The sequence below is a fragment of the Rutilus rutilus genome (assembly GCF_951802725.1).
Source record: "Rutilus rutilus genome assembly, chromosome: 19".
Lineage (NCBI taxonomy): Eukaryota > Metazoa > Chordata > Actinopteri > Cypriniformes > Leuciscidae > Rutilus > Rutilus rutilus.
The window spans coordinates 35,890,591-35,905,951 of record NC_140232.1 but is presented as its reverse complement, the minus strand read 5'-3'; the positions used below and the strand labels follow the sequence as shown (position 1 = coordinate 35,905,951).

Sequence of the window (15,361 nt, the reverse complement as noted above, 5' to 3'; positions counted from 1 at the left end):
ATCATGTGTTGAGGTCGTGTCTAGGCGCAGGTCCTCCATCTGATCTGGATACGGCCCGGATCCGGCTGACTACATCATGTGTTGAGGTCGTGTCTAGGCGCAGGTCCTCCATCTGATCTGGATACGGCCCGGATCCGGCTGACTACATCATGCGTTGTGGTCGTGTCTAGGCGCAGGTCCTCCATCTGATCTGGATACGGCCCGGATCCGGCTGACTACATCATGCGTTGAGGTCGTGTCTAGGCGCAGGTCCTCCATCTGATCTGGATACGGCCCGGATCCGGCTGACTACATCATGTGTTGAGGTCGTGTCTAGGCGCAGGTCCTCCATCTGATCTGGATACGGCCCGGATCCGGCTGACTACATCATGTGTTGAGGTCGTGTCTAGGCGCAGGTCCTCCATCTGATCTGGATACGGCCCGGATCCGGCTGACTACATCATGTGTTGTGGTCGTGTCTAGGCGCAGGTCCTCCATCTGATCTGGATACGGCCCGGATCCGGCTGACTACATCATGTGTTGAGGTCGTGTCTAGGCGCAGGTCCTCCATCTGATCTGGATACGGCCCGGATCCGGCTGACTACATCATGTGTTGTGGTCGTGTCTAGGCGCAGGTCCTCCATCTGATCTGGATACGGCCCGGATCCGGCTGACTACATCATGCGTTGTGGTCGTGTCTAGGCGCAGGTCCTCCATCTGATCTGGATACGGCCCGGATCCGGCTGACTACATCATGCGTTGAGGTCGTGTCTAGGCGCAGGTCCTCCATCTGATCGGGATACGGCCCGGATCCGGCTGACTACATCATGTGTTGTGGTCGTGTCTAGGCGCAGGTCCTCCATCTGATCTGGATACGGCCCGGATCCGGCTGACTACATCATGTGTTGAGGTCGTGTCTAGGCGCAGGTCCTCCATCTGATCTGGATACGGCCCGGATCCGGCTGACTACATCATGCGTTGAGGTCGTGTCTAGGCGCAGGTCCTCCATCTGATCTGGATACGGCCCGGATCCGGCTGACTACATCATGTGTTGTGGTCGTGTCTAGGCGCAGGTCCTCCATCTGATCTGGATACGGCCCGGATCCGGCTGACTACATCATGTGTTGAGGTCGTGTCTAGGCGCAGGTCCTCCATCTGATCTGGATACGGCCCGGATCCGGCTGACTACATCATGTGTTGAGGTCGTGTCTAGGCGCAGGTCCTCCATCTGATCTGGATACGGCCCGGATCCGGCTGACTACATCATGTGTTGTGGTCGTGTCTAGGCGCAGGTCCTCCATCTGATCTGGATACGGCCCGGATCCGGCTGACTACATCATGTGTTGAGGTCGTGTCTAGGCGCAGGTCCTCCATCTGATCTGGATACGGCCCGCCTGTCTAGGCGCAGGTCCTCCATCTTTTTCTCACAGAGATGATCTAACAAGTGTTGTGGCGTTAAATGCAGAATAGAAACACTCATGAGCGAGATATTGGGATGTGATTGATGAAGACACGTTAATTATCTTAGGGGCTTTAATAGATTGAGCCTCGAGGACTCGTTTACAGTCTCACTTTCCAACTTTCAGCCTCAGAAAGAGAGAAAAATAATAATACTGTATGAAATGTCTTTCTTTTTAACAGTGGAGCTGAAGAAATGAACAAACAAACATTTTAACTCACAGTGTCTTGAAGATTAACAACATTAACATTGTTTGGGCTGTTATCAGCTAATTACTTGAAAGCTATTTTTATCACTAAATAATTGGTCATCTGTGCCTGTTTCAAAGGGTTTTCAGGAAGTTCATTGTGTGGAAATATACACTTAATAACTCAGATATTCATTAAAACATTTGACTGAGTAAAGATTTAGTGTAAGGTTTAACCAACAGCGGGTCTTGTCACGTTTCAGGCCCATTGGTTAAAATGTCAACTGTGGAAACATCAGAGTCACTTGGACAAACCTGAAAGCTTGATTGCAGATTTGGAAGTTTCCAGAAGCACAAATGCTGAATCTAGAAGTTCTTCACGCTGATCTGAGTTCAGATGCTTGAACAGAATCAGCTTTAAACAGGAACAAGTGAAGAACAATCACTGCACAATATAATGACACGCCAAGAGCAAAACATTTGTGACAAACTTCTTCAACTGATAATTTGGTTTATATAAGAGCCAGATCTCTTTCAGAGTGTGTGATGTTCTTCTGCTGACACACACACACACACGTCAAGCACACGGATCCCAGCACACGCTTCAGCCGGAAGAGGCTCGTCTGCACCTGTGGAAACTGATGTAGGCCTTTATGTAGGACAGATTCTGAGCGGGACATTATTTAAGGTTATTTAAAGACATGACAAAAGTAGGCTAAGTGTCACGTGTCGACTCCCGAAAGAAAAACACAGAAAGTCAAGCGGTATGATCCTCAAGATTAATAAAAGACTGTAATATTGAAGATGATAGTCCATAAACTCAGCATTAGAGGTGGCGTGATCTAGCGGTTAGAGATACGCATTAAAACCCTTTCATGTGTAAAACATTAAATATGCCTGTCCTGCTCAAAGTTCACTGTATAAATACCAGTTGATGTTTGTGGTTCCAAGCTTTATGTCCCTCCAACCTGAAGCATCTGATATGGACAATTTACTGACCCGTGGATCCCGAGAAATCAGGGTTTGGAAGAGTAAACGATGATGGTAATGTCCTATTATCACTGTACTTTGAGGCAAACTGTACTGTTAAAAGCGCTGTGTAAATGAAGGTGACATGGAGGGTAAAATACTGTTTACTAATGACTGTCTGGTTGCTTATAAACATGCAGAAACACACAGACTGGTGGTCTGAACACATCTGACTGGTTCTGGGATCTGGGATATAACTGGGATCAGTCTGTATGTTAGGGTTAGTGTTAGCAAGCCTTGCATCATGATTAAACACTAGACTGTAAATGGCTTTGCAACAAACATGAATAAAGCTTTTTGTCATTTTCACTGAGACACTTCTGAGGTAAATGATTATAAAACAAGAAAATGAATGAATGGTCAAAGGCTTTCATCCATCAGTTGTTGATTGGCTTGTGAAGAGTGAGTCCATCACAGGAGGACATTATGATTAAAGATTACACACATGAAAATAAATGCACAGATGACCAAAAACTAAGAAAATAGTTTCATTCTGACTTTAAGGATATTTCCATGGAGAAAGAGTGCAGACGGTCCAACGAGGAAATGAGGGAATGAAACACGGATCACACGGAGTCATTGCTCCGGCCAATCATTCTTCAGAGAGAACAAGGACAACAAGCAAATAAAACTCCTCCAATCACTCTATTTTCTAGACAAACACACAAAAAACATTGGCTCACACACTGACAAAATATAAAAGCATTTAAATGAGTAAAGCACTAGTCTGAGCTTACTGGCTGTGACGTTACGGCCCTTCAGCACGTATTTCTGTCTGCAGAAGAATAAATCATCATCAAATGATTCAAAGTCGTTGTAAAACGGCACTTATAAGAGTGAAGTGAGCGTTGAGAAAAGCACTGATGTTCGTCACACGACGGAAGAAGTCAGGAGGGAAAAACAGGGACCAAAACTCGAGTGCAACAGAGGTTTATTATCAATTATGCTCTAAGGACATCAACAAGCTTTATGCTATTGTAATATGAATATCAAATTTCACTGCAATAAAGTGCAAGTCCTTTTGACTGTACATTTGTTTCATTTACTAGTGTATTGTGCCTGTAAAAGAATCAGAAGCCCTTGAGTTCAAACTGCACAAATGTAAAGTTGAACTTAAACTACACAGAGCTGAAGATTCATCATCATCATCATCATCATCACCACAAAATAAACTCGACTTCAAGCTAACGTCGGTATAATATTTCTATGTCTGTAAACCGTTAAACTTCAGCTCATGCGGTGCAATAACTATAGGGCCAATGGTTTGGTTTTTACAGCTCGTCCGGGTTCAAAGATTCAAAAGAGACACACTTCCTCGGTCCTGACGGCTAAACAGGCGATTTAACCAGTTCATGATCGAGATTAGGAGACGCTGAAGAAATAGATTAATGTATAGTAACAAAAAACAGGCATTGACATGAACACGTGGCACAATCCAGTAACACAGAACAGTCCCGATATACAGCCTGTGCATAGGAAGAATAAAAGCACTTATGGTATCTGCAAACATTAAGCACACATCATCATTGTAATGCTCGTTTATGCTGGAGGGGAGCGATGACAGCATTCCAGTCCACTGGAGAAACGGAACCAGCGCAGGGAACCGGCGGGTCGAGGACGGGTCTGGCGGGTCCTACCGTCTTTGCATAGAGATAGAAAGAGAAAGCAAACCTGTCGACAAGCGGCAAGAAACACAGAACAAATTCAACAGGAATCCGAGCAAAGATGGTAGGACTCTGTTGGAAGCGTTGCATGCCAATCAGCCGGAGCCCAGCCGGAGCCCAGCCGAAACCCAGCCGGAGCCCAGCTGAGACCCAGCCGAGACCAAGCCGAAGCCCAGCCGGAGCCCAGCTGAGACCCAGCCGAAGCCCAGCCGAAGCCCAGCCGGAGCCCAGCCGGAGCCCAGCCGGAGCCCAGCCGAGACCCAGCCGAGACCCAGCCGGAGCCCAGCCGAGACCCAGCCGGAGCCCAGCCGAAGCCCAGCCGAGACCCAGCCGGAGCCCAGCCGAGACACAGCCGAGACACAGCCGGAGCCCAGCCGGAGCCTAGCCGAAGCCCAGCCGAGACCCAGCCGGAGCCCAGCCGAAGCCCAGCCGAGACCCAGCCGGAGCCCAGCCGAAGCCTAGCCGAGACCCAGCCGGAGCCTAGCCGAGACACAGCCGGAGCCAAGCTGAGACACAGCCGAAGTCCAGCCGAAACCCAGCCGGAGCCGAGTCACTATCTGTGCAGCAGCACGAAGGCCTCGAGCCGCTCGGGGATGTTTCCGCGGTACGCCAGGCCGTGTTTGACGATGGCGCGCGCGGCCAGACACTGCAGGGTGGTGTGGTTGATGGGCTGGATCAGGTTCTTGGCCATCTCCTTCTCGTCCAGCAGATCGCAGGCCGTCTGCTTGAAGGAGTTGGTGCTGTCGAAGTGCGTGCCGCAGGAGATCAGCAGGTTCATGATGTCGGGGTGGTTGTTGGACGCCGCCACGTGGAGCGGGCTGTTGTCGTCCTGATCCCGAGAGTTCACGTCCGCGCCGCACTCCAGCAGGATCGACGTCACCTGGGAGGAGGGAGGGGCACTTTCAACAATACTGTATTCGGATACATGAGCTCATAAAAATAGAATATTCAAATATGCCTTTATTTAAGGGGTTGGTTGATTATGATTTCACTTTTTTAACTTTAGTTAGTGTGTAATGTTGCTGTTTGAGCATAAGCAACATCTGCAAAGTTACAATGCTCAAAGTTCAAAGCAAAGGAAGATATTTGCTTTTAAAGAAATAGTTTTTTTAAGGACTACAACAAACAACTGGTAGAGACTACACGAGATTCCTCCCGGGTTAGTGACATCACTAACCCTAAAATTTACATAAACCCCGCCCCCTGAACAGTTCATGTTGAGAAGAGGAAGAGTTGTTGTAGTCGAGCAAAACTGTGAGTTCAAGCTCAAGCTGTCGCTTCCGTCTTTTCACATGCAATACAGTACACAACACAAATGCAATAGCATTTCACTCTTTAGGAATCTTACAACAGTTCCCAAACAAGCGATTTATAGATATCATGACAGAATATGCTAATCAAAGACAGGAAGATAGTTAACTCCACATCAGCAACATAAATTCATCAACTAACCATTCAGAAAAGTCCTATTGCATTCTACAAGTTGTCACTTCTTCTTGAGTTTTTCTATCATTGTCTGACTCCGGTTTGAGTTCTAGAAGCTCCGCCCTCTGTGCTGGGAGCAGCAGCTCATTTGCATTTAAAGGGACACACGTGAAACGACGCGTTTTTACTGACCCTCAATAAGGGACACTTTTAACATGCTATGAAAAATTATCTGTGGGGTATTTTGAGCTAATGTTTCATAAACACACTCTGGGGACACCAGAGGCATTATACCACCCCTTTAAATGACGTTTAACGAGAAAGATGTTATTTTTTATTCATCAAGTTTACAATTAGGTAATTTACAAAACAGGCTTATATGTTATATCTTATCGTTTTCTTTTAGTTGAAAACATTAAACAATATGCGTAAACAAAAAATATAAAGAACAAAAGTATCTAAGCTCAAGCAGCGCGAACAGAATAAAACGCTAATAAAGCAGACTGTGCCGTTATCGTACAGAACGTACATATACACTCGAGTCAGCGTATGGTTATGGGGTTTATATTGTTGAGAAACACAGTAATATCCACATGCTGGAGTGAGAGAACGGCTGCGCTGACGGACGTCCAGAGACACAGAGAACGGTGGGTGAAGTTTCTAACAGCACTGTGTGTTCTCTGTTCTTAAACTGCTCTCGCTCGACCAAACTTAAAGGAAGCAGATCATGTGTCTCGAGATCATTTTTCTCTCTGATAGTTATGATCATCTCAGCTCACTCGTGTTCAGCTGCGCTCGGGAACATGGACACGCCTCTCCTCAGGCGACGGCTGTGTGGATGTGATTTCTCATTGTGGAGATATTTTGATAACTCAGTTTCATTCATTCATTTGATCAAAAGTGATTACATTTTGTAAGATCATTTTCATTAAGTAATACCAAACTTGGCGAGGCAGACGATGACATTATGTGATCAAATACAGTCAACGCTCCACAGCACCACCCAGTGCATTTAATCATAACTGAGCTTTAGCGCTTGGGATTCATCATGGATTCACTGCATTTACAGCAAAGCAACGTAGGAAAATTCTAACAGTATTTTTAGTTTCTGAATAATAATTACAGATGGATTATTCATGCACAGCCTTACCTGGAAGGAGGGGAACTTGCAGACGGGGTATCGGCCCACACAGGTGGTGTTCCGGTCCACGGCCAGGTGAAGCGGGCTGAACCCGTTCTTCCCACACGCCTGCAGCTTCAGGAACTTGTAGATGGTCTCCTTCTTGAAGTGGTCCTGCTCCACGGCACACGGCACCTTCTCCAGCAGGCAGATGAGGTGCAGGATGATGGACAGAACCTTGCCGAGCTGGGCCGGGTCCGGGCCGGGCCTCTTCACGGCTCGCTCGATCTCCAGCACGCTCTTGCTGAGGATCTCCATGAGCTCGTCGAAGGACACAGAGGTTCCCAGCAGGCCCTTGGCCCGGTCCTGCAGCATGAAGGAGAAGAGTTCTGCGAAGGAGAGGAGACTGCTGGCAGTCATCGGGCTCAGCGGGTCCAGGTTGTTCTGCTGCATGTCTAACGCGTACTTCCACAGCTTGATGCATCTCTCGAAGTTCCCCGAGTCTGCGTACACGGCTCCCCGGTAGCGTATGTAGTAGGAGGTGTCGGGGTGCGCCGGGCCGAGGATGCGCTCTCGGATCAGCAGCGCCTGCATGCGCATGTCATCCGGGTCCGCGATCAGCGCCTCCAGCTCCTCTAAACTGTTCACTTCTCTGGTGTAATCATACGCCGGCACCGGCTTGGGCTCGTCCTTGGAGAGCACGTGGGTCGAGTCGCTGTGCCGCGAGTCCATGGCCCTCTTCCAGTACTTCAGCGCTCCCAGCAGATCCCGCTTCTTGTCCACGAACGTGGCGCCCAGCAGCTCCAGGGCGTTGATGCGCTCGGCCCGGCCCGTGTGCGGGTGCGTGGTGAGGAAGTCCACGATGTTGGTGTGGCCCGTCACGCTGGCGGACAGCAGCGGAGTCATCCCGTAGCCGTCCTTCTCCATGCTGGCGCCGTACTTCAGGAGCATCTTCATGATCTCCAGGCTCCCGGACTCGGCGCAGTCGTGGAGAGCCGTGTTCCCTGCGTCAGAGACACACTGATGAACACCACAGCAAACACCAGAGATACACTGATGAACACCACAGCAAACACCAGAGACACACTGATGAACACCACAGCAAACACCAGAGACACACTGATGAACACCACAGCAAACACCAGAGACACACTGATGAACACCACAGCAAACACCAGAGACACACTGATGAACACCACAGACACACTGATGAACACCACAGCAAACACCAGAGACACACTGATGAACACCACAGCAAACACCAGAGACACACTGATGAACACCACAGCAAACACCAGAGACACACTGATGAACACCACAGCAAACACCAGAGACACACTGATGAACACCACAGCAAACACCAGAGACACACTGATGAACACCACAGCAAACACCAGCGCTGCACCAGAGATACACTGTAAAACATGCTTTTCTTACTTCGTGTTTTTGTCTTGTTTCCAGTCCAAATATCTACAACTTCTGGAAGGGCTCGTCAGGTGCCCATTGGTGTGATTCTTTAGGGTCTTAGTGTAAAGTTTGTAACATACTTTGGTTAAAACTCCTCAATGGGTGTGTAAAACAACACACTTATTACCTCGTCAAAAACAGTTTCGACCCGTCTCTTTTAATGATAATGAGCAACTGCATCTTGATTTAAGATTTATTTTAGATATTTGGACTGTAAACAAGACAAAAATACTAAGTAAGAAAAGCATTTTCTGCAGTGTAGATTTAAATGTGCAGCACAATCAGAACCAAACGGACTCGCTTACAATCTGGAACATTGGGATGACCCGATCACTAGGAGTTCACAATGAGTCTAATTGATGAAGTCCAAAATATTGGCAATGCTGGGAATTTATGTATGCCATTCATTTCCATGAAACGGCCTGATATCTGGGAGAATCGTTGCTGCTTCGTTCATGTTTTACCAGTTGTTCAAAGAGAATAAACATTTGTATGAATTCATTTGTGTTCGCATTCTCAACAGTCTGTGATTATTTGATCTAAACCGCAACAATTGTGCAGTTTACATTTTAATCAAAGCATTTGAAAAGGCAGAGGCTGTTTTGCAGTGTAAATAGCAACTAAAAGTCTTATTTTTGCCCCAGTTACATGATATTTATACTGTGTAAATTGTGGCAGATTCTATGTGCACCGAAGTGTATTGTAGAATATTATGAAACAATATGTAAAAATAACATCATATTCAGTGTATATTATAATATTTGTTAAAATCATAAATGTCTGCTGCATTTTTAGGATTAAATTACATTACATTACTTGTCCCTGTCCCATAATCCCTAACCCTACCCGTTAATCAGTGTCTTCCCACTATTAAATCACAGTTAGGCACTTTATTTCCACTTTTCCGAACTAAAGGAAAAAGAGCGAGTTGAGAGAAAGGCGGGTTCAGACTGGCGGGTCTCAGGCCACTGGTCTCACTCTCGGCCTCCACTGGTCCTGTTATCGGACAGGTTTCTCCACTGGTCTTGTTATCGGACAGGTTTCTCTGGCGAGTTCGGCTGGTTTGGTGAAAACCTGGTTTAAAGAACGCTAATATACCAAAGGTCTTCCTTTCCGACTGCATTAAATAATTCATTTTCACAGCATTAAAGTAAATCTGGTGGTGCCAATTTTTTATCGTCATCCTCATTATTATATACGATTACAAGAAAACAAATAACGTATCAGGCTGACATGAACAAAACAGAATTAAATCTTTAAATCGCAGTCATTTGTATGACAATTAATCATCAGCACAAAGGTTTGCATAGTTGGGGTGTCACAATATATCGCAATTAAAAAATGCATCAATATGTATCGTGGATATTTACAATATATTGTGATTACAAAATGAAAATTACTGTGTGAGAAAAGAATTCAAGTTTTCAGAGATTTAGTGTCAGTACTACATTAAACTACTATATAATGTTGAATATAATGTATAATAATGTAACGGGGGATATTTGTGGCTCCTGATTCTGTAATGCCGAATATCTGATGTTACCAGTACTGGCCTACATTATTATTAATAAATCTAGTCAGTGAAAGAGATCAAGCATATTCATCTACAATAATCCTGTATTTTCAGCTTCAGAATCATGAATATTGTTATTCTGGCGTCTCTATTGTCCAGTGCTTTGGGTTTCAGCATCAAGTCCAAGAATATTCATTTACACCCACAATGTAATATTAAATTTAGCACTTTAATCAACTACATTTTTTGTTAACCCATTATCATGTTCAGTTTAATGTGAGACTCGAGGTCGGGGACCAGATCGGTTCTGTGGGGACTGGAGTCAGTCCTAGAGCCTCCCAACAGATCTTTGAGGTGCGACTGGATCGACTCCTTTCCCAGAGCTCCTCCTGTCCGGTTCTAGGGGGAAATCTGATCTATTGATTGTACTGTCTTGGAGTATCGCAAAAGTAGTTGTTGTGTTTTTCATTAAGAATAATAGGCTAATGAACCGTTCCAGCAATCCGCCCCGAACTGGTGCTAATTTGAGCGGAGCGAGCAGAAAAGAGCAAACGTTTTTCCATAGGAATGAGCTGCAAACGCTCTGCTCGCTCCCGCGGACACGTGCGCATTTTAGTTTCGCTTTCAAATTAGCGCCAATTCGGGAGCAGATTGCTTAATCGGTGAGTTCATTAGCCAATTATTCTTGATGAAAAACACAACAACAAAACAGTACGATGACAAATTCGCTTAAATAGGCAGTCCCTCCAGGATTTCACAATTTTTTTGTGTGATTTTTGCGACCAAATGACTGATTTTGTGGTGGTAATTTCCAGAAATTTGTGAAAAAATGTGTGATTGTTATATTTTATAATTAGGACATCACATTTACCATAATAGTATTATGTCACATGCACAATAGTCATACATGACACAAATCACAAACAAAATGTATAAAGCCTGTTTATTAATTCTCATCAAATTAACTTTTAAAACAACCTATGGGCAATTTTTCTACCTGACCTATGTAAATATTAACAGCAGGTGTAGTAATTTATACTGTAGAACTGTGTAAATCCTGAGTTGAGGGGTCCTGAGCTGCAAAAGGCTATAGCTACGCAATACGAAGTGGCCGTTCGAAAGGGAACTACTCGGTTACTATCGTAACCTCGGTTCACTGAGAGGGAACGAGTATTGCGTAGCCGGCCGCACTATAGTAACCTGGCAAGTTGTCGCCTCAGTCGTTAAACCTGCTAAAATGGCGTTTTTCGGGGACTAATATCATAGACAGTAAAATAATAATATATAGGCTAAGGCCACGCCCCCTTGGCGGGCTCTGACGTGTATGGCGTGATGCTAGCTCATTCGCGCACACGTCAGAGGCGCACGCGCCATTGGATGTGCAGTTGCCGCAGCACAGCCAATGAGTGAGCCAGACACTCACTGTGCTAGCTGTGCTAGCTGTGCCGCTGCAAAATGCGTTTTACATTATAGGCATAAAGGAGTTTCCCCTTTTCCCGCAACATCTGTATCCACGTAAAAATGCATTGAAACTTTAATTAAACTAGAGATACTTCAATTGGGTGATTATAATTTGATGTGTTATGAGGTCTTTTTCATTTTTGTGATTATTCTGCAGTCAAATTAGGAATTATGCAGGATCGCAAAAAAATTTGACATTTTGTTGATTTTGCGTTGTATTCAGCGATCACGAAAAACTGGAGGGACTGAACAGGCGCCATCATCTTGTCAGTCACTGATTACTGAGATCTGACTCCTGTCGCTGATCTGTGCTGCGACTCTTTCAGCTCACGATTTATCAAGCAGACACGTTCAGTTTATTAGTGTCTGTTCTCCAAGTGCACTAAACAATCACACCGATGGTGCCATGCAAGCGAAGTAACCGGTGTTGCTTCTGAACACCGTCAACACAACATAGCGTAAACATAGCGTAGAGTTAGCATCTGGTACCTTTGACGCTCTTGCGGTTGACGTCGGCTCCTCTCTCCAGCAGGAACTGCGCGATCTCTCGATGGCCTTTATAGCAGGAGATCATCAGGCACGTGTGTCCGTGTCTGTTGGCCACCTCCAGATCCGCCCTGTGCTCCACCAGGTAGCGCACGATGTCCAGGTGCCCGTCGAAGCAGGCGGCGCGCAGCGGGGTGGAGTTGGTGAGCGTGGTGTTGTTGACGGAGGCTCCGTGACCCAGTAAAGACTGCACCACCTTCAGGTGTCCGGCGGCCGAGGCGGCCCACAGCGGAGGCGCTCCCTCGATGATCTCGCCGTCGAAGTTCACGGAGCCGCCGAGCTCCACCGGCGCGCAGCAGCGCTCCATCAGGAACTCCACCAGCTCCAGGTGGCCGTAGCGGCTCGCCATCAGCAGCGGCGTGGCTCCGCTCGTCTTCTCCGCCATGAGCGTCAGCACCTCGTGATCGCTCTTGTTCTCCAGGAGCTTCTGGAGGAGGCGCAGTTTGCCGTCTCGGGCCGCGTTGAAAACAGCCGTTTTTAGATCCATGGCACAGAGTGGCTCTCAGTCCTGCAGACAGAATCACACACACGTTAGTAGTGTTGGCAAAGTCACACACACGTTAGTAGTGTTGGCAAAGTCACACACACACGTTAGTAGTGTTGGCAAAGTCACACACACACGTTAGTAGTGTTGGCAAAGTCACACACACGTTAGTAGTGTTGGCAAAGTCACACACACGTTAGTAGTGTTGGCAAAGTCACACACACACGTTAGTAGTGTTGGCAAAGTCACACACACACGTTAGTAGTGTTGTCAAAGTCACACACACGTTAGTAGTGTTGGCAAAGTCACACACACGTTAGTGGTGTTGGCAGAAGTAGCGACTTCGGTTCTGAAATGTAAAACATGTGCTGCTTTAAGCGCTGGTGAGCGGAATCGTAAACACCTCTGATTGGCCACACCACGAGCTCATCGGATATGTCTGTGATTGGCTACAATGATTCTGAAGCTGAAAATACTGAATTATTGTAGATGAATATGCTTGCACTCTTTCACTGACTAGATTTATTAATAATAATGTAGGCCACTTTTTACTGGTAACATCAGACATTTGGCATTACAGAATCAGGAGCCACAAATATCCCCCATTACATTATTATACATTATATAGTAGTAGTTTAATGTAGTACTGACACTAAAACTCTGAAAACTAGAAATTTTTCCTCACACAGTAATTCCCATTTTGGGTGAACTATAGGCCTACACAATACATATCATCACTGTCCACGATATCCTGCATATCGTAGCATTTTTGTATTGCGATATATTGTTGTGACACGATTATACTGTGTCTGTAGTGTTAGAGGAATATTCTGAGCGCTATAATAATCAGAACAATGAAGCTTCAGGACTGAAATATTAGAGAATCTTTTCAATAATTATTTAATGTTATTTAAAAGACACTTGATATTCAGTAATATTATTGATCTGACTGCAATGACACTATCAGATCTGATTAAAGACTCTTTTGGTTTGTGTAGAACTGCTTTATAACTGAATCAAACTCATTTCATAATTGATGAACTACAGTTATTGATCTGAACTGAATCAACAACAAGTCAAGCTTTAAAATAGACAAATTCAGTCATTATTCAGATCAGAACAGTGTCAATGTTGAAAAATGCGTCAATTATGAAACAAATCTGATTCAGCTATAAAACTATAAACTGAGCTGAATGATGTCATGAATTAGCCTCATGTTTGATGAAGTTTGCATCTTTGATTCTGTTATTTTCCTGTTTATTACCCAGAATATGAACTGTTATAGAAATAAAGCGGACTTGACTAATACTTGGCAAATAAATCATTTAAAATATTTGTCACGTGACACATCTACGTATAATCACATACTATAGAATGACGACCAATTAACCAGTTTAGTGTCATTATATACACCAATATCTGACCAACACAGAGGGTCATTATCCTCATCAGTGTTTCTGTCACATCGGCTGTATGTCTGCCCTCAAACGGCAGTGTTTATCTCCGGTTTTCCCTCATTTAACCGTGTTTTCCGCGGTTCCCGAGGCCGCAGCTCTTACCGCTCGCGCTGATCGATCGTGTCCGGTACCGGGCCGCTGGTTCGGGGTTTCAGACACACAGACCCTCACGGATCTTTAGCTCATGTCGAGTCCAAATAATACAAAAAGATAAAAATAGAGTCGCTGCGGCTCTTCCTCCCCCGCTTCCTGAAACATCGAGCGAGATCCTCCTCATCAAACACACGCGATGGTCACTGAGGCACAATCAGCTTCACCGAATAAACATAATTCTGGCTTAATGTCCATTTCTGCCTGTAATCTGAATTATATCTCAGCTCGTCGAATCTGTTGCTCTACTGCTGGTTTTCCCCGTCGGTAACACAAAGCCCCGCCCCCTGCGAGTGATAGACAGCCGGACGGTCCAATCACGCTCTCGCTCAAACCTTCTCCATTTAAAGGTAAACGAAAACAGTCACGACGCGAGACCGAGCGGTGTTAATAACGCGCACGCGCACATCACGCTTCTCGCGGATCCATCGAGCGGTGTTTTACTCAGTAATGATGAGCCTCGAGAGACTAAATCACAGAAACGAACGAGGCGATTTGAAATGTTCCTCTAGATGTGCCTGTTGCTGCAGTGAGCGAGTGTTTCCTCACAGCGCCCGCTAGAGGCCACGCGAGGAACTGCAGCACTGAATGATGAGCAGAGATTATACTGTACATCTCCTTCACTTGTGTTGTGTATAATGCTTTGGCAATACTGTATGCAAAAACAATAAAGCTCAGTAAATCCCTTTAAAATGTATGAGTTTGACTGATTCTTGCAAATGAACCGCCAGAACACATTAAAAGTTTGTTTTCAGTTTAAACGGTGTCGTGTTGGCACTAAGTTAATAACTAATGATCTTTACAACGGAAGTAAATCAATCAAAACTAACGTTAGCTGGACAATAACTTTATTCTAGATCTGCTGTAAAGCCAAAACAATCTCTGTTACTGTAATCTCCTATTATCTCCATATAAATGAAGGTGACTTGACGTGATTCTGAACGTTTTGGAAACTGTAGGAAGAAAATGTTTGCTTTCATGCCAGATTAAAAGACTATGGCATTCAAAGCACAAGATGTGATTTAATTATGATCAGGCATGTATAGACTCATACTAGACATTACACCAATAATAAACATTACACCAATAAAAACATTAGCAAAGACGCCTGTAATAGACAGTATGAGCATTAGAGAGATTAACCCAGACTAGAGCAGAACACATCCCTAACCCAGACTAGAGCAGAACACATCCCTAGCCCAGACTAGAGCAGAACACATCCCTAGCCCAGACTAGAGCAGAACACATCCCTAGCCCAGACTAGAGCAGAACACATCCCTAGCCCAGACTAGAGCAGAACACATCCCTAACCCAGAGATCTGATGTAGTTTACACACGTGTGAATGAGATCATCCAGATCTGACAGGAGTAAATGAGCCGTTTCAGCCTCAGATTAGCTGTGGATCTTATAGTCTTGATC

General features: G+C 45.3%; 1 protein-coding gene across 1 annotated transcript; it reads right to left on the bottom strand.

The window, feature by feature from the left end:
- Positions 1 to 3,568: 3,568 nt before the first annotated feature.
- fem1c (fem-1 homolog c) lies at positions 3,569 to 14,492 on the bottom strand. Its single transcript, XM_084389059.1, has 4 exons — positions 13,894 to 14,492; positions 11,794 to 12,358; positions 6,894 to 7,867; positions 3,569 to 5,198 (listed from the first exon to the last, which is right to left on the bottom strand). Exons 2-4 carry the CDS (start codon positions 12,335 to 12,337, stop codon positions 4,872 to 4,874), a joined length of 1,845 nt encoding a protein of 614 aa, XP_084245185.1. The 5' UTR covers positions 12,338 to 12,358; positions 13,894 to 14,492; the 3' UTR covers positions 3,569 to 4,871.
- Between the last annotated feature and the right edge of the window lie 869 nt (positions 14,493 to 15,361).